This window comes from Miniopterus schreibersii, assembly GCF_964146895.1.
Source record: "Miniopterus schreibersii genome assembly, chromosome: 8".
NCBI classification, from domain to species: domain Eukaryota; kingdom Metazoa; phylum Chordata; class Mammalia; order Chiroptera; family Miniopteridae; genus Miniopterus; species Miniopterus schreibersii.
In genome coordinates, this window is record NC_138109.1 from 26,561,801 (window position 1) to 26,581,024 (window position 19,224).

General features: G+C 46.4%; 1 protein-coding gene across 4 annotated transcripts in view; it reads left to right on the forward strand.

Annotated features, from left to right (window-relative positions):
- Nucleotides 1-19,224, forward strand: part of ST3GAL3 (ST3 beta-galactoside alpha-2,3-sialyltransferase 3) — a 143,569-nt gene that overhangs the window by 75,891 nt on the left and 48,454 nt on the right. For all 4 annotated transcript variants that reach the window (XM_081143646.1, XM_081143647.1, XM_081143649.1 and 1 more), the window contains one exon: nucleotides 4,757-4,849. In XM_081143646.1, coding sequence (XP_080999772.1) covers nucleotides 4,757-4,849 — 93 coding nt within the window. The remainder of the gene's footprint in view (nucleotides 1-4,756; nucleotides 4,850-19,224) is intronic.

Consider the following 19,224-nt stretch of genomic DNA (forward strand, 5'->3'; position numbering starts at 1 on the left):
GATCTTATGTCACTCTCAAGTCAGTTCCTTGACCTCCACATCAGTAAACTAGAACATGGAATGAGGGAGGGGACATAATAGGGGGCTGATCTGAGTTCAGTCCTCTTTGAGAGAGTCCTAGAAATTAGATTGTTGGTCACAATCACTGATCTATAGAGTCCTCAGAAATAACTGTTAAAGTCGTTTCTCCATTTTCCCCAGCCATCACCATCTCTCCCCACACTTCCTGTCAATTCACTCTCCAAGTCAAGGTAACCAGTTATGTTTAGTCCAACCAACATTTTGTTGGGTACTTATGTGCTCTGTGCTATGCACTATGCTCAGTTTTCATGGTCTAGGAGAGAAAGATACGTAGATGGATAGTTACTCTTCAGTGTAATGAGTGCCAGGCCATGACTCTGTCCTAGTCATCATGTATCCCTAACCCCAGGCCAATGTCTAGCACTTGGCAATGAGACTGTCACAGTTAACATGTACTGAGAAAGAAACTATGTGCCAGGCATTGTACTAAGCACTTTATTTTAAACATAACATAACCCTCACAATTTTATGAAGTGAGTGGTGGTATAATCTTGTGGAAATTAAGACACAGAGTAATTAAATATCATGCCCAAAGTCACACAGCTAGGAAGGGATAGAGTCAGGATACAGATCCAAAGAGAGTGACTCTGTTGCCTCTAAATATTTGTTGATCAAGTGAATGCATGAGAGGAAGGAAGGGAAGGAGGTGGGAGAGGAAGAGAGAGTATGGGAACGAGTGAGCAAGCTAAAGGTGAAAGTGGGGTCCACAGGCAGAATGGGTTGGTTCTGCTCGGAAGGGAGGTAATGAAAACCTTCATAAAGGAAGCAGTGCTTAAACTGAGTATTGCAAGACGAATAGGTAGTCGCAGGGCAGGATGAGTAGAGCTAAGGCCAACTCTTATTTTGTATTAAATTCTTTCCCTTCACTTACTCAAAGACACTTCTACAACTGTACCATCTTGATTGCATCATGAGCTTTTCTCTTATTCTAAGCAGATATAAACATGCTAAAATATTTCCTATTCCCCCAAAAAACATTTTCCTTACTTCTCCAGCTGTTGTCCCATTTCTCTGTCTCTATACCAAAACTCCTAAAAATAGTTTAGATTCCATGTCTCCAATTCTTCTGTTTACTCTAAAACCTAGTGAAACCAGCATTTCATCCCCCACCCTCACCCCTCACTGCAACAGCTCTTTTCAAGGTCAGGAGTAACCTCATGTTTCCAAACTCAATTGTCAGTCCTATGGCCACACCAGGTCTACCACTCTGTCTGGCACAGTTGATCCCTTTGTCCTTCTTGAGATGCTTCCCTTGGCAACTGAGACACCACACTCTCTCCTGATTATTTCTCTGCCTCATGGACTGCTCCTTTCAGCCCCTTGCAGTGCTACTCCTCACCTCCCAAATGTTGAGTCTTAAAATGCATGTCGGCCAAGGCACTCTCCCACTGGAAGTCACTCAGTGACTCTCCCCATGACAAAATCCAAACTTGAGCCAAGTGTTCAAAGCCTCCGTGACCTTCCTACCTGCCTCTGCCACCTCATCTTTCACATTACATGTGTGGGGCTCCCGTCCAAGTGGCTTTCTCACCATACCCTCCCAAGATCCCTGGGAATTGAGTGGTTCCCATTTGCAAATGAGGAAGCTGAGAATCCGATTTTCCATCACTTGCCCAAGGTCACACAGCTTGCTAGTGTCCTCTGAGAATGTTTCTGATTCCAGATACTACATTCTTCCCATTTACAACCCATGGCTTGGCCTGATTTCTTCAACACGGTGCTTCTGAGTGAAGTGAGGAGTGAAGTCTGGTTCCTTCTTTGGATTCCAGCCCGTCCATCTGGACTTCCCCTTGAGAGTGCAGTGGTTTACACTCTTCACCCCAGGGGCTTGGTAGTCACGTTCATAGGACAATGGGTGCTCTTACTGGTTGAAACGCTAAGTCTCCCAAAATGAAAGGCCAGCTGCAAAGTATGAGAAGAACAAGGGCTGAATGATTTGATCAGACATCTGTGGGGGCCTCCTGGCATTTGGAGTGTGAGTGCCTTAGAGAAACTAACTATTCTGGCCTGAGGGAGTTGGCGACTGTTAGTCTTGGTGGTTTTGACCGCTAACTGCCCCAGAGGTCCCAGCCTGCTGTATGACTCAGAGTCCCCAACACTCCCCCTATTCTTCTTTCACTGGGATAGTCAGGAGGCCATGTCTAAGGCATTTTAATTTGGTAATAACCTGACTGGCCTGCTGAACCAGGACTGTATGTTTTTCAAGTTACTGTTGCTTTTTGAATGGGCGGGGAGTGGGGGTTAGAGCTGCCTTGATGTGACTACCTTGCACTGCCATGGGAAGAGCCTTTCCTGCTGGGTCCTGGCTCCCCTGTGCTCCAGCTTGCTAGTGCTCCCTCTTCTCCACTATAGATTACCTGAGTCCATGCCCCCTGGACTGTTTCATAGCCCTTATTTTTGAAGCACCTTCCCAGAAGTTGATGGTGTAAACTAGAGAGGAAAGAGGTGGCCAAAGGTTTGTCTCTTATTGTACATGTATTTCTGCAACACTGTGTTAAAGAGGCAACTGCCATTCATCTTTCCTCTCCTTTGTGAGACTTTCTGGAATTCAGAAAGACTGCAGGAACCCACTGTACAGGGCGGGCAGGCAGGTGGGGGGGGATTGGGAGACAAGGATATGAAGGACTCATGGTGCCTCGCTGCTCATATACACACTTCTTGACCCTCTTCTCTATCCCATCTCCAATTTTACTGCCACTTGTGCGCTGCGCTGGACTCTGCTTCCCTCTGTGATGACACTGTGATCCATGCTGGTGGCAGTGCCGTGTTCAGAACTTCTGCACCAGTGTTAGAAACCGATTCAAATCCAGTATCGGCCACTTACTAGCTGTGTGATCTTGGATAAGTCTCTTCACCTTTCTGAGCTTGTGTGGAAATTAATAATAAATAGCACATGGCTATTAAGAGGAGTAATTGAAAAAACCTATAATGTTTTCATTGTTGTACCTAGTCCAAAAGCTTCCAGTAAGTTTAATAATTGAACTGAAGTTTATATTTTGTTTCTGAAGTACAGTCGTTTACATAAGAAAATATTGTTATGCAAATTTTCTTGTTAAGCCTTTGACTTTCTTTTGCCTATCAAATAAAATCCCTACCCTGGTTTGTCACTCAGCATTTGCTTTTGCATTTCAGGCTTTAAATTTCATTGGTAGGGGAAGCTAAAAATTAGATGGCTTTCTAGAAGAAATTGCACATGGATATAGATGAGTTTGTCTAAATTCACTGAGCAGTTACTCTCAGGCTCTGGGCTAGGCCCTCAGGCACATGAGTGAATCACACATGACACGTGACAGGCAGTGGCATCATCGTTTCTGGCTATCTAGTACAGGTGCTCCCTCCCAACACCACCACCTTATATGACACCAGTCCCCCCAGAAAGCAGCCCTGAGAGAAAATTTGCCACAGGGCCCCAGCACAGTTGAACAGCTGGGCATGAGGGTAACCAGTTTTGGCAGTGGGCCCAGGGGTAGAGGAGGGGGAGGTTGGGGCTGGGAACTGTCAACCAGCAAGGACTTCCTCAGGTGCCCCAGTACACAGGGCGTCCAGCCCCAGCAGTCACTGAATGTGTCCTGTTCTTCCATTGTGGTTTTCTCTAAATGATTCCAGCCCACATTGAACACATAAAGGCATTGACGCCCAAAGCTGTAAGGTGACTTGACCACAGTCAAATAGCAACAAAGCCAGGGCTAGAACACACACATCTTCTGAAAAATACTCAACCATCTCTGACTTCTGGGTTCCCAAGATTATCTTGGTTCCAGTCCAAGTGCAGTGAGACTCTTGAGTCATTTTGTTCCTTGATAAAATTATAAATATCTTCTGTTTGCTCATTTCTGTGCAAGGTACTGGGGGTGCAGGGTTAAATCACACTCTCTGAGCTCGGGAAATTACAGTATACAGAGGGAGACATACTATTAACAATTACAGCACAGTATAGCAAGTGCTGTTGGGGGTGAGCATGTAATGTGGGTGGCAGGGCAGGAGGGGGGTCGAACTATAGGAACACAGAAGAGGCACTTAGCCCAGCCTGGAGGTCAGGGAATTACTCCCAGTGAAGCTGGCATCTGAGCTTAGTTTTGAAAAACCAGTAGCCCAGCCAAGTGGAGAGGACAAGAAAGAACGTTCTAGGCAGAGAGAATAGAAGGGGACGAGAGCAATCTCAGCTCAACATCTGATGGCTGCAGCCATCACCCCAATATACATATGATCTGTACCCAGGGCACTGTGAGTGGTTCCCACTGGCTGGAGAGAACCGAGGCAGATGAGGCAGCCATGTAGGATATAGAAGGAAGGTGGAGGGAGCAGCGCCGCTGACTTGATCAAAGCCCGAGCAGCTCTCTCTTTAGATCTCCAGGCTCCACTCTCCCAGTCTGGGAGCCTGGAGTTCCTGGTTTCCTTGGTATCAGCGTTACCGCTGAGAACCTGTGTGAGCCCAGTGAGTTCTTTACCAAGTTCCATGGATGGGTATTGCTTATTTATCTACCTGTTCCTTTAGGATTTTTTTTATTTGGGGGTTTTTGTACCCCTAAAGCCTTGGTGTAGAAGAGGGACTTAAGTGCTGATTGTAGGGAATGAAGCTCTGTTCAAGGTTTAAACACCTACAGCTCTTCACAAACTATTAGCCTACTGACTGCCAAGTGCCTGGCAGGCTGTGACTCTCCTTTTCTTCCCACAGGCCTGCGGAGTTAGCCAACAAGTACGCAAACTACTCAGAGGGAGCTTGCAAACCTGGCTATGCTTCGGCCTTGATGACTGCCATCTTCCCCCGGTAAGTGCTCCTCTTTCTTCCCACGGCCGAGACAGCCTGCCAGGTCCATGGCGCAGGAGTCAGAAACCCTGCCCTCACGGCACACGATGGCTCCGGAGAAAACAAGATTCTGTCTTAACTTCCCTCTGTGCGCTCCAGTCTGTGGGTACCTGGAAAGGACTTTGCTTTTACTTGGTCCCACCCCAGTCCCACTCTATGCCCTTGCTATACCTTACCCGCTGTTCGCCTGCCAGCACAGCTTGTTCTGTGGAGGAGGGAGAGAGGGAGGGGGCAGAACCTCTGTGGTTGCCCTGTAGAAGCCAGGCAGCCAGAGGCAGCCAGACAAGGCTATCCGGCACAGATGGTCCTAGTCATAGTGTCAGTGGCCAAACTATTTTGGAAGCTAGGAGAGGCATATCCAAATAAAGAAGGGACCAAAGCGGAGTTTCTGAGGCTGGCTGTTTTGGCACCTTCTCTCCTGTCCACTTTGTATTCTGGTTTCCTGATTTCCTTGATATCAGGCTTGCTGAGAGAAACTGTGCCAGACCCTGGGAGTTCCTTTTACCAAATGCTGCTGAGGGACCTCGGTTTCTTATCTGCCTTTTCCTTTCGGGTTTTCTCTTCCTGAAGCCTTAGTGTGGAGCAGGACCTGATGTGCTGAGATTGTCTTGTTTGCAGCCTGGAGTGCAGGGAGACTGTCAGAACCGTTTTGTTCCTTCAGAAAGTTATGGAGGTGTCTGACCTGGAGGGGCCAGGGGAAAGGCTGCTCAGGACCCTCTGGGCATCGGGAATAACACTTGGACCACCAGAGGAGCCCTAGGGGTGGGCTCTGTGCACTGGGGAAAGGGCTTGCCACCCCATCCTTAGAAGGCTGAGGTTAGGGCACACAGTGTGCTTGCACCAGAGTGCTGAGAAACAGCCCGAACGTAAATCCAGGATATGTGGGCTTTATGCTCCTTTTCTTTTTCTAACTGAGCGATGCATACTCAGCTCCTAGTGTAAAACGGGCTCTGCTGGCTGAATATCTGGGGTTCAGATTGAGCTCTCTTTGCACAGGGTTTACCTTTGAATTGAATCCAGGCATTTTGCTTCTTCCAGCTATTTACTAAGTACGTCTTAAGTGTCTGGCACTATGTCCCATGTTCTTACATGTGTTTTCTCAGGCCTACATGACTCTGTCCCCAGGCCAGACACCTGTGATTTTCCTTGACCTGGATGTAGTTTCTTTTACTTTTTCTAACTGAAAGTAATGCAAGCACGTGGTTTTAAAAAAATAGACAGACAGCACAAAGGATATATACTCCCCCTCTAGACCCCTTCCCCAGAGATAGTCAGTATTGCCACAAATGGGAACATACTGTATTTATTGTTCTGTATCTCGCTTTTTACTCCTAACAGTGTATGTTAGAGAATATCCTGTTCCCAGCATATATGGATCCATCTTGTGTTTTTTTTCTTTTTTAATGTTTTTATTGATTTCAGAGAGAGGAAGGGAGAGGGAGAGAGAGAGAGAGAAACATCACTGATGAGACAGAGTCATTGATCAGCTGCCTCCTGCACGCCCCCCACCAGGGATTGAGCCTGCAACCCGGCGATGTGCCCTGACCTGGAATAAAACCATGACCTCCTGGTTCATAGGTCAACACTCAACCACTGAACCATGCCAGCTGGGCAGATCCATCTTATTTTAAAAATGATTTCATAACATATAGTTGTATGGATGTGTCATACTTTTAGTAAAAGTTAAGTTTCTTGAAGTTTAATGTACATGCAATAATATTTACTTTTTAGTGTAGTTGTATGAATTTTGATAAATGCATGCCTTTATATAACCACAACAATCCTAGAACATTTCAATCATCACCCCCAAAAGTTTCCTTTTGCTCCTTTGAACTTAACCCTTTGCCTGACCCCCCAGTCCCTGACAACCACTCATCAGTTTTCTGTCCCTATGATATTTCCAGAATGTTGTATAAATGGGATTATATAATATGTAGACTTTTGAGTCCACCTCTTTCATTTATTAAAATGCATTTGAGATTCACCCATGTGTGTATCAGTTGTTTGTTCGTTTTTGTTTCTGAATAATATTCCTTTGTATGGATATAATAGTCTGTTTATCTGTTCAGTAGTCAAAAGATATTTGGGTTAATTCCAGTTTTTAGCTACTAAAACGAGAGCCACTATAAACATTTGTGTACAGGATGTATACTTCACTTTATAAGAAATTTCTAAACTTTTCCAAATTAACTACATGATTTTGCTTTCCCGCCAGCAGTATATGAGAGTTTCAGGTGTTCTACATCTGTGCCATCAGTCTTTTTAGTTTTAGCTATTCTAGTAGGTTTTTCCTTTGTATGTAATGTTTTTATTTTCCTTTGGCTGCTTTTTGAGTGTTTCTTATCACTTTTTCAGCACTTTGATTATGATGATCTTGTTGTGGTTTTCTTTATAAACCCATGGCTTGGATCTTTGGGTTCATAGTTTATATTTTTAATCAAATTTGGATGGTTTTTGTCATTTTTAAAAATATTTTTCCTGCCCCACCTCCTCAGGATTCCAGTTACGTGTTATACCATTAGTCCCACAGGCTTCTGGTGGGTATTTTTGTTCTTTGTTTTTTTATTTTTATTTGATCCTCACCCGAGGATTTTCTTTACGTTGTTTTTCAGAGAAAGTGGAAGGGAGAGGGAGGCGGGGTGGGGGTGGGGGGGCATCGATGTGAGAGACGCATTGATTGGCTGCCTCCCGCACAGCGCCCCTGCTGGGGCCAGGGATCAAGCGTGCAACCAAGGTGCGTGCCCTTAACTGGGTTCGAACCCAAGACCCTTCAGTTCATGGGCCAATGCTCTAACCACTGAGCAACCGGCTAGGGCTCTTTGGTTTTTGGTTTTTTATTTGTTTTGTCCAATCTTACTTCTTTCTCTGCTTTATTTTGGATAGTTGATATTGCTATGATTTCACACCCACTGATTTTCCTTTTATAGTGTCTAACCAGCTGTTTATTCCATGGTGTATTTTTATTTCAGATATTGTGTTTTTGATTTCTGTAGTTCCATTTAGGTCTTTTTATACCTTCCATTTCATTCCTCATTATGTTCCTGTGTTCTACCTTCTTGAACATATGGAATGTATTTTTATTGTCTGCTAATCCCATCATCTCTGTCATTTCTGGAATGGTTTCTATTGGTTGATTTTTCTCCTGCTTCTGGCTTATCTTTTTCTGATTCTTTTTATGCCTGCCAGGTAATTTTTTATTGGAGTCCAGACAATGCAAATTTTACATTTTTCTGTGCTAGATATTGTTATATCACTTTAAATTGTGTGAATTTTTGTGCCCAGACACGGTGGCTCAGTTGGTTCTCCTATCAGCCGCATTGCTGGTTCAATTCCTGGTCAGGGCACATACCTGGGTTTTGGGTTTGATCCCCAGTCAGGGCATGTGCAGGAGGCAACCAATCTGTGTATCTCTCTCACACTGATGTTTCTGTCTCTCTCCCTTCCTCTCTCTAAGCGTATCCTCAGATGAGGATTAAAAAATAAATAAAAATAATTTAAAAATCCAAGCACTGGAATGTAAGCTCTACGAGGGTTAGAGATTTAAAAAAAAAAAAAAAAAAGTGTGAATTTTCTTGGGCATTTAGATAAGTTATTTGGAATCAGTCATATCCTTTTGAGGCTTGGTTTTAACATTGTTAGTACATGTCTTGAGCAACCGTTTATCTAGGGCAAATTTATCTCCACTACTAATGTGGTACCCTTCTGAGGACTGCCCAGTAGCTCGTGCATTAGGAGGTATTTTCAATCTGGCTGTTTTATTTGCACTCTGGTTTGTGTGAGTACAAACAATTCCCAGCCCTTGTGAACACCAGGAATTGTTTGATCTACTGCTTCCTGATGGCCTTTCCTCAGCCTCAGAGTTTCCTCTCATGTATGCACAGACCAGTGTTTGGCCAAAGGTCTGAGAGGACCCTCTTGCAGGTCTCTAGAGCTTTCTGTGCAGCTCTGCCCTCTGTGGTAGTCTTCTCCACAAGTTTTAGCCTGCTTGGCCTCCCTAAACTTGGACCTGTTTTCTCAACTCAGAAAGAACACTGGGCTCTATTCAGGTTTCCCACCTTTTCACTGGTCCGAAAGTGATTGTTTTATGTATTTGACTTGTTTTCTGGTTGTTTAAGGTAGGAGGGTAAATCCCACCCCTATTACTCTGTCATGGCTGGAAACAGAAGTCCCTTGCCCTTTCCTACACAGCCTTCCATTGTAAAGATGCACTGTACTCTAGTTTATCAGGTGCCTGTCCGCGGATATTTAGGCAATTGCGAATCTTCACAACTAAAATATTAATTCAGTGAATAACCTTTTTCGTACAGTTTCCCACATACGTGAGATTATCTAGAATAAAGTGATACTTCTGGACCAAAAGTAATTTTGAAAGTTATTGGCAATTAACCTACTGTAGCAGTTTTTGGATTTACATCCACTTATAGTTTGTAAAGGTGCCTTCTTCTATGTTTTCTTCCAGTACATTTTTAGCTTTATTATTTATATGTGAATTCTTAATCCATCTGGGTTTTTATTGTTTTGTTTTTTGGTGTTAGGAGTGATCCCTGGTGTTAGGATCTAGGTTTGCATTTCTGGTTTTTTTCCTGGTGGGTAGCTAGTGTTTCTTGATATTTTAACCAAAATTCTAAGTAAATTCAGAATTTTGAATTTTGTAGCAACAATATTTTGACACAAAAGGTCTTCAGGTAGCTCTTGATGTGTTAGCTTTGACATGATCTAATAAAACAAGCCATTCAATCTTTCTCTTTTTTTATTACCAAGTGCCAGATGAAGCACATTCTTACTCTCTTCCTAAGCCTCACTCCTCCTGTGCTCACCCAGTCACTGACTCCTACACCTGTGCACCGGTAGCAGGTCAGGCAGTGGTAGTGGAAGGATGCTAATGTGCCCTACTGTCCAGGCTGCAGAGTCCTGCTTCTCTGGGAAGCCAGCTTATTTAACCCTTTCACACATTTGTGCTGTCTGCTGAGAAAGCCTCCTTTCCTTCTTATTCTTGAAGCTTGCCTGCCTGCATACATCTTCCTCTAATGAGAGAGATGGGCATAAGATCCAAAGGAACTCAAATTTATTGAGCATCTTCCCTGCTCCATTGGATTGGGCCTTTCATCTTTTTGTCTCATGGAATGGAAAAGTCTTCCCTGACCTCCTCCCTCTGCATGCACCCAGTTTCTCTTTCCTCAGCCTGTACTACCACAGTGCAACACACATAGCTCTGTTACTGTATTTAGAGTTTGTTGATGTTTCTTCTACTATAGTAGGCTCTGAACTTCTTAGCATAGAGACAGGGTGTTTTACATGACTGCCAACACTTAGCAGAGCCTTTAGCACATAGTAGGCAGTTGCTGTTTGCTTTATGAATGGATATTAATATCTGCCCTCAGGAGATTGAAAGTCTGAGAGTGCGAGAAATGTTTGATAAAACCCTCTTCCCGTGGAGAGAGTTACTGAAGAAAAATAATTATTTTGACACATACCAAAAATGATAGATTAGAAAGACATGAGATTTGGAGACAGAAAGTTCTCATAGCTTTCTTACTTAACAGGCTGTGTGATCTTGGGAAAGTCTGAGCATTACTTAACTCATTAGTCAAGAGGATGAGTTGAGATGATATATCTTGGGGCTATAAATGTTATCATTCCACCAAAATTGTTAGACACTTACTAAGTGAATTCTCATTTTCTCAATGACTTTTATTATAATCAGCTAAGTTTTTCAGGAAGAAATAAAGATCCCAGAATAGGTCATGGTAAACATTTAAGCTGTAGATTTAAAGAAAAAATATAATGCATATAACCGTAATTGACACACCCATTTTCCTGGCAATGCATTGCTGTGTACATTTGAGTGACTTTTTGTGCTTGGGTGAGCCACTCAGCATTGGGAGCGATTGTGGCATCCACAGGCTAATAAGCCAATGCCAAACACCTTCAGCAGAAAGCAGAACCCAACTCCAGACCACGGCCCTGCTGCGGAGCAATCACAGCAGCAGTGACCATGACAGCTAACACCTGCTGATGTATCAGTACCGATGTACTAAGACCTTTTCCTTTTTTTTTCTGTTTTAATCCTCCCAACAATCATATGAGATAGGTATTGTTATTAATCCATTTTAAATATGGGAAAGTGGAAGGGTAGAGAAGTCAAGCAGTTTGCCTGGAGTCACACAGATAGGAAGTGATGAAGCCAAGTTTTAACTCTAGCACCCTAACCACAGACTCCACCTGCTTAACTGCTGCATTCTACTTCCTCTCACAGCTGCTGTCTCATGGACAGGCTGGCTGGTCGCCCATGTGCAGAGGTCTACCAGATGCCTAGTGGTGACTAAGGACGTATGTATAGAAATTGCCCTCTTGCCCAGCTCTACCAAGAAGAGCTTCACTGCTCCTGAGACACTTTGCTCTGGGAAGGCCAGGTGCACAGTGTTTATCTGTGTACGTCTACTATTCTCACTGCTAAGGAGTCATTGCCGTGGTCCAAACCGATGAATTCCCCAGAGCACAAGGATGGCCTTTGAAACCTTGCTGAGCTCTCTGAGGCAGCAAGTCTGGAGTATTGACAGAGTCCCAGCTGCCTGTTTTAGGACCCTTGCGTGAGAAGGTACAGGAGGCCTATTACACTGCCCTGAGGGTTTTGAGAGCTTGTGGGCTCCTGGCCAGGGTAGCTGGGTGTCTGGTATCCCCACATTCCAAAGCCCCTCCCTCTGCCATTCCAGAGAAGGACTTTACGTCCACTTCTACAGAATCATTGTCTTTCCGCACCGGGAGCCAAGTGAGCCCCCACCTCACCCGTGAGTGTGCAGGAGACGTTATAATTGCTTTCTCCATTTCCCTCTCTTCCCACTAATTCTTAATCTCTGTAGTCTAGCTTCCTCTCCCATGCTCCCCTTCCCTACAATGCTCTAGTCCAGGTCACCAAAACAGACTGACAAATCCAGTGGTTAGACCTTCCCTCTCCCTCCCCCTCCCCCTCCCCCCCTCCCCTTCTCCCTCCCCTTCTCCCTCCCCCTCCCCTCCTCCCCTCCCCCTCCTCCTCATTGTCTCTGAAGCACTTGACAGTAATGACCTTTCTCCAATTTGAACATTAGAAACTCTCTTCATAAATTTTTTGTCCAAACTCCCTTTCAGTTCTCCTTCTTCTCTGATTGTTCCTTCTCAGTCTCTTTTGCAAACAATCTCCCTTTTCTGTGCCAACCCTTAACCGTTGATGTCTGCCAGGGTTCATCATGGCCCTCTTCTCACTCCACTGCTTCAACTAACACATGTGTGCTGATGATTCCCAAATCTCCTTGGAGCCCAAATCTCTCCTGATCTCTAGACCCAAATACCCAACCTCCACTTGGATGACCCTTAAGCATCTCAAAGTTAGTGTCTCCAACTCACTGAATTTCCAGTAAATCAAATCAGTCCACTTTGCCTATTGCAGTGAATTACACCACTATCTACTCTGTCACAAGAGCCAAAAATCTGAGAGTCATTCTTTCACCTTCCTTTCTCAAGCAAATAACTATATCCAGTTAGTCATTGAGTCCTGTCACTTCTACCCTCTAGAATATCTCTTCTCTGAGGTCAGTCCCTTTCCTGTGCCCTGATTCCCCGACCTCTCCTGGATCTTGGGCCTGAAGATCCAGGAGCCCAGATCTTCATTCTCTTTACTGATTCCTTCATATTGCTATTTAATCATACTCAAGTTTCTCCCATCCCTTAAGTTGCCACATGGACTCTACTCTCCTACAAACCTAGTGATAATAGCTACCATGTCATTTATTCAGCATATCTTTATTGAGCACCTACTATGTGCTAGACAGGTTTGTAAGGCTAGGTGTTTAAGCATTGTATAAGATACATAAAATCTTTCCCCTCAAAGAGCCTCCATTTCATTGGGAGACACAGATAGCCTGTGTAGATAAAACGTCACAGTTTTATAGAGCACTTACTGTGTGCCAGCCACAGTGCTAAACACCATAAATTCATTATCTCATTTAGTCTTTTCAGCAACCATATGTTTTTTATGCCCATTTTACAGACAAAAAAGCTATAACTTACCCAAAGTCACAGCACAGAACCAGCAATCAAACCCACCAATCCTATCTTCTGTCCTAAGTCATGGCTCTGAACCATGAGCCTATAGGGGAATGCAGATTCCTTTTGCTTGGAGAATATTTTAAATAGTAGATACCCCCTTCAGCGAAATCCTTAGGTGCTGGGCCTTTCCAGGAAGAGCAGGGAGCTCCTCTCAGCAGAGTGTTCAGGGTTGACAGCCCTGCAGGGCTTTGACAGACAAAGTGGCTGTCCTTGACCTGGACTTCAGCTTGAGACTGGAAGAATAGCCATCTGTGTCCTCTTGATTTCTCTACCATCAATTTTTCTTCATGTGTTCCTCAGTGTTAGTTGTTCTGACCTCCTCCAGGAACAAATCCATGTTCTACTTTTCAATTAATTTCACTTCTTGTTTCAGCCTATACCTTCTGCCTCCCCCACCATTCAAGGAATTCAGCCCCACAGTACCTTATAGTTACACAATCTAACTTCTTCCTCTTCTCTCTGTGTTCTAACCCTCATAGGTGGGTCTGCAATAGATGGCCAGAACTTGTGATTTCTTTGGACAAATCTCCTTCCCTAGATGACTAGGGACCCACACTCTTGCACAGGTGAATATTGCAAACCCACGTGTTGGGTTCTCCCTCATTATAAACTCATCTGCTTCAGGCAAAGTGCTAGGCCTCAGTCTGCTAACTGCTCCCAATGGTATCAGAGTGTGTCTTTACGTTTTCCTGCCCCAGTTCAGGACTTATGTCTCATCATCTCTCTAATTTCTCCTGAAGGTGAGTGCTAGGCACAGTCCTTGGGAAAATTCCCCTGCAGGTCATCTGTCAGCTGGGAGCCTGTTGAATCAAAAGGGATATGAGCTGGTCTCATTTTTGAGAAATTGAGAATAAAGTTTTAGAAATGTCTATAGCAATTAGAGTAAGTTTATGTCAGGTGACCCTAATAATTAAAAGATGAAGCTTTATGTGTTTTAATTTTTCTAGTGATTCACTTTTTACTGTACTTTATGAAAGCATCCCTCTGTGACAGAGTTGAAATTTAAAAAGCAAAACAAACTGGTCCTTCTTCACAGATGTGTGCTAAGCATTGGACCGCAGTGATAAGAGCATAGGCTTTGGGTTGGCTTAACTTCTCCCAACCTCCCTGTCCTCATCTGCACCTACTGAACTTGGGGTTACGGGAAGCAGTGCATGGATACAAACATAAACACATATCCAGGCACCTGTGCTCTGGAATTGGTGAGGACAGAGGAGGCCTTAGAGCGGGAAGGGGTGATAAGAGATTGATCGGGGGACTTCCTGGTGCAGGTGATGCCTGAGCTATGCCCGGAAGGATGGGACTTCAGTAGCAAGGTCAGTCACTCTGGGGGAGCAGCTTCTTCCCTTGCAGACCCAGTTCCAGGCTCTGTGGGAAGTAGGAACCCGGCATGCACTTAGAGCGCAGCCTCTAGTGAGAGCAGGCAGGCGGGCTGCATTCCTGTGGTATTTGAAGATTGATCTTGTCAGATTAGCAGCTTTGCTTTTCTTGGTTCAGGTACAAGATCCCCACGTGGGGAGCTCTGCTCCTGGGTAAGAGCAAAAGCTGAGGAAAGCAGGGAACGTGATCTTGGCCCTTCTCCCAGTCTGTGCAAGGCTGCAGGCCAGGAACCGCCCTGCACAGGCTCCTCAGTGAGGGCGAGTCCAAGTCTGAGCTCCACTCACAGACCCAGGGTGAGGCAGGAGCACTGCAGAGAGGAGGATGCTGGCACTTTGTGACTTGGTCCTGCTCTCCCTACTCTGTCTGCACCCAGGGGCTGGGGTGCAGAGGGTCACAGCTGCATGTAGAGTGCCTTCCCACATAAATAGCCGGAGCTAGAGGGGAGAAGTAGGACTGCAGCCTCACTTCTCCCAGATGCAAGCAGGACACCTGTCCTTTCCTGCTTCCTGTCATCTGAACTTTCTACTCTCTGCTCCCGTTCCATGCATGGAACCATGCTGTACTCCTAGGCAAATGAAGGAGCCAAAGGGAAGCCACAGCCCCACCCAGGGAGCCTGAGTTCAGTGAATCTCAGGAGAGAGATCTGGGCTAGAATCTTAAAAATTGGAGATAATCCATACAGAAATCTCAGAGGATAGATGAGATTATCCAGGATGATGTGAGAGTAATGGGCAACATGGCTCCTGCTCTTGGGAGACCCTGATGGGGAAAATGCAAGCCTGACCACTGGCAGCATGACAAAGAAGGCCTGTTGACAGCTGGCCAGAGGCATCTCTGTACCTCTTCTGTTGAGATCAACCCATTTTTCTTTTTTGTGTTCCACACGCTTAGTTTGGGGAAGTTTCCCATACCAGAACAACTTGAGAACACAGTTTGAAAACAGATGGTTGGCAGAAACAAAAGGACACCTGCACTCTTGCTCAGCCCCTCAAGAGTGTCTAGGCCAGAGACCAGCTGTAGAGCTCACCCCAAGAAGCGTGCCTACAGTGGAGCAAGACCCCCAAATGGGCCAAGGCATGTGCAAGGGGCCTGGGCTCAGAAACAGCTCTGTGGGGCCTGATTAGAGATGGTTCTGTGACTACCATCCCCACTGACCTTACTCCCACACATCCATGGGTGGCTGTGATCAGTGAGGCTCCAGCCAGATAAAGGACTGTCTCCACCTCATTCCCCATCTCCTCCATCCACCCTCCCAAACACCCTCAGGACAAGCAAGGGGGATTAAGGGCAGGACTTTGTTCAGCTCTGTGTTTGTCCTTAGGATCTTTTGTACCCTCTCTAAACCGCGGCCCACACACCTGTGCCTTTTTCTTTCTGCTCAGAGGTTGTTGCGTGCACAGGTGCCCCTGGTATCCAAGGTCCCTTGTCTCCCTCCTCCCCTACACCCAAGGGAGGGTGCAGTGAGAATGACCACTGCTTTGATTAGGTCCTGTGAGCCCATGAGGTTCTACTGATGGAAAGAATCCTTCCTCAGAGGCAATGACCTTTTTTAAATAAGGTGTGGCCAGTTCTGCTATAGCCTAGTATTCCTGAGGTAGGATAGAGAACAGTACCACGGCAACAGGCCGCGCACAGCGAACCATGCCCTGGTGCTGGCAGCTCACCCAGGAGACTTGGGCCCTTGACCCAGCCCTGTCTCCAGCAGGCTCCAACAAAGTCACTGACTCTTATGGAGATGCATTCCTTTGCTGCCACTCAAATTATTGGGAGGAAACAGAGGGTTCAGGGGCTATAGTCTGGCCAGAGAGAGCTGTCAGCACAGGCACAGCTGCAAATAGGTTGCAGGTTCAGGAGTGAGCTTGATTCATCTGTCTCTATTCAGTACTCACTCAGGGACTCCACGGAGGAGTGTTTGCTGAAGGGAGAAAGGCAGGACCAGCCATGCTCTGCCCTGCATCTGGATCCCCAGGGCTGACCTCTGTTAGCAGCAGGTCTTGTCATTATCCAACCTTGGGCCCTTTCAGGCAGGACTTGGGAATCAGATGCAGAGAGGGTAGGGCAGGGACCCAGATTACAAGGCCAAAGCCACCATGTTTCCTCCAGCAGGAGACTGTTCCTTTTCTTTCCTTGCCATGGCTAGACCTAAGTACAGGGTACATTTCAGCCCTGAGGGTTGGCGTGGATTTCAGAAAGTAGAGCACTTTGTAACGGGGGCAGAAGTGGTCCAACCCTACTCAGATGACCATTGCTTGGTGCTGGGGTGAAGTTGGTCAGGGGAAGTGGGGAGGGGCATCTCTGTTGCCCAACTTCACCACTGGGTCAGGGATCCTTGAGATCGAGACCTTGCCAGTGCCCGTGCCAGGTTCACAGCACCTCATTCATGCTATCTTAACAAAGATTGAATGGGGCTGGGGGCTCCCCTTCCTCAGTCTGGGCAGATGAAACGAGCTTGGGTTTTGGAGTCAAGCAAACCTGGGTTTGAATCCCAGCTTTGCCACTTAGCTAGCCAAGTGACCTTGGACAAGTTCCTTAGTCATACCCAGCTTCAGTGTCCCCTTCTACAAAGTGGGAGTAGCAGTCCCTGCTTCACGGGCAGTTAGGAGGACTCCATAAGCTGGAGCCCCTGAGGCCTGAGGCCTGGTGCCTGAGGCTGACCGACTGATGCTCCGTCAGTGGTGATGCTTGTTGTTGCCACTCTATCTCCTCACACCCTGATGGCCTCAGCTCTTATCGAGACATTCTGGTATGTGTCTTGACAGGAGCCGTCAGGACTTGTATAGACTGTGCATACAAACCCCGGTGATTGGCATTTGTTGATACAGGAATGCTTCCGAGTATGGGGAAGTGTGACTTTTGGAAAATCCAGCCACACAGGATGCAACTGATAACTTGTAATTTAGTAAAAAAGGCTTCTGACCACGTGACAGGGCTGTCAGAGCAGCAGGGAACTGATGCCTCCTGGTGCCCTAACCTCTGTGTGGCCCTTGCCTTGCAACCCATAGTCTTTTACACCTTTGTGCTTTTCACATGCTGTTCCCCCACCAGGAGTGCTCATCTCCCAATTCTCTGCCTTAGAACCACTCCTTTACTTTAACAAGCAGCTCACATTTCACCTGGCACAAAGTATGGTGATCTCTGGTCAAAGAGCTGCTTATGGTGGCCTCTCCCTCAGAAGGGGCCTGGGCGAGGCCTGCACTCAATTTTGGGGGTGCCATGTGCATGTGCTGCCTGGAGTGGCCCTCCTCACAGTCTCCACCTTTCAAACTCCAACTCAGATGTCCCCTCCTCGGTGAAGCTTTTCCTTGGGTCCCCAGGCAGAGTTAGATATGGGGCTCCCATAGCTCTTTGTGCATCTCTATCTGTAACACTTAACACGTTGCATCGTAGTTCCCTCCTGGGCCCTCCACTAATCCTTGTCTTATTTTCACCTTTAATTTACCCTGTGTCACTCATTGAGAATGAGTTGGGACAGTTCCCATTTCCCCAGCCTTTGTCTGTCCTATTAGCACAGTTGTCACAGCCGGCTTTGGCTTGGAGAGGGAAATGAAAGTGGGGGATCCACTGACCTTGCGCTACATCCAGGCCCACTATGCTGCTTTAGCCAGGCACTCTGGGCTTCCTTCCCAGCAGCCACACCGACAGCATCAATAGTGGGAAGAGTCTAAATGATTCTGAGAAGATACTAAATTCTAGATAATTCTCCTCTCAGAACAATTAGCTTGATGGGCTCCTAAAATTAACTCAAATAATTGGGAATTGCATATCTATTCACTTGTTTAATGCATTTTTATTAAATGCCTGTGTTGGACACTGGGGAAGTGGCTTTGAAAAATGCAGGCGTGGTGCCCAATCACCGTCTGGGGGGCGTGAGCTGAAGTTGTCCCTCAGGGTTCTAGTGACATTCAGGCAAGGTTGAAAAGTGAGAGGCTTGGCTGAGAGGCCCCACACCTGGCTCTGGGGTGGCAACAGCACACTCCGTGGCTGAGTGAGTGTCACACAGTAGCTCTGTGGGCTGTGGCAGGACTGAGAGGATGACAGCTTTGGAGACTCAGAAAAGCTGTCTGTGAGTAGCTTTCATGGAACCGGGTTATAGAAAGGCAGAAATGACATCTGAAAAGACTCTGAGCAAGACTTCTTGGCATGTTCCCCCAAGTCAAGTCCAAACAAAAGGCCGTTGATGGCATGTCTTCCGCATAAGTCACGAAAAGCTTCAGAGGAAGGGTGAACAATTATTGCTTTGCAATTCAGAGACCATAAAGAATGAAGAATGGCTGGGGGAAATCATCTGCCCCTAGATTTAAGCACGTCTGTGCAGCATGTGATCTTAATTCCTGTGCCCCCTGCAGAGGTGCCCATGTGGCAGAGAGTGCCCGCGGGAATGGGAGAGAGCCTCTCACATCCTCTACTGTGGGGGCCAGAACCAGGCCTCAGAGATCCCCATTTAGACCTTGCGCATGGTGACTGCTTGTCCCACTCCTGACCCCAAGGGACCCAAGTTAGATTCTGCCCCTCCCTACCCCTAAACAACCCCACTCTGCCAAGCCTTGTGCAGGGCTTTGGGGGGACCATGATAAGTAACAGTTGGCTGCCCCCCAGAAGCTGAGTGGATGAGAAAGACAAGAACAGTGTGGTGACTGCAGTAACAGAGCAAGCCAGGGAGTTGTGCACCCCCAGCTTAGGGCCCCTAACCAGAGTGGGCAGGAAAGGCTTCCTAGAGGAAGTCTACCTGTGCTGACTGTCGGAGGACATTAGAAACTGGCCAAGCAGAGAACCTAGGATAGGCAGTTACACTGAAAGAAGGAGACACACTGGCAAGTAATTTCGGCTGCCCAGAGTACAGGCCCTGGGGTGAGAACAGGCCATGAAGGCCATGC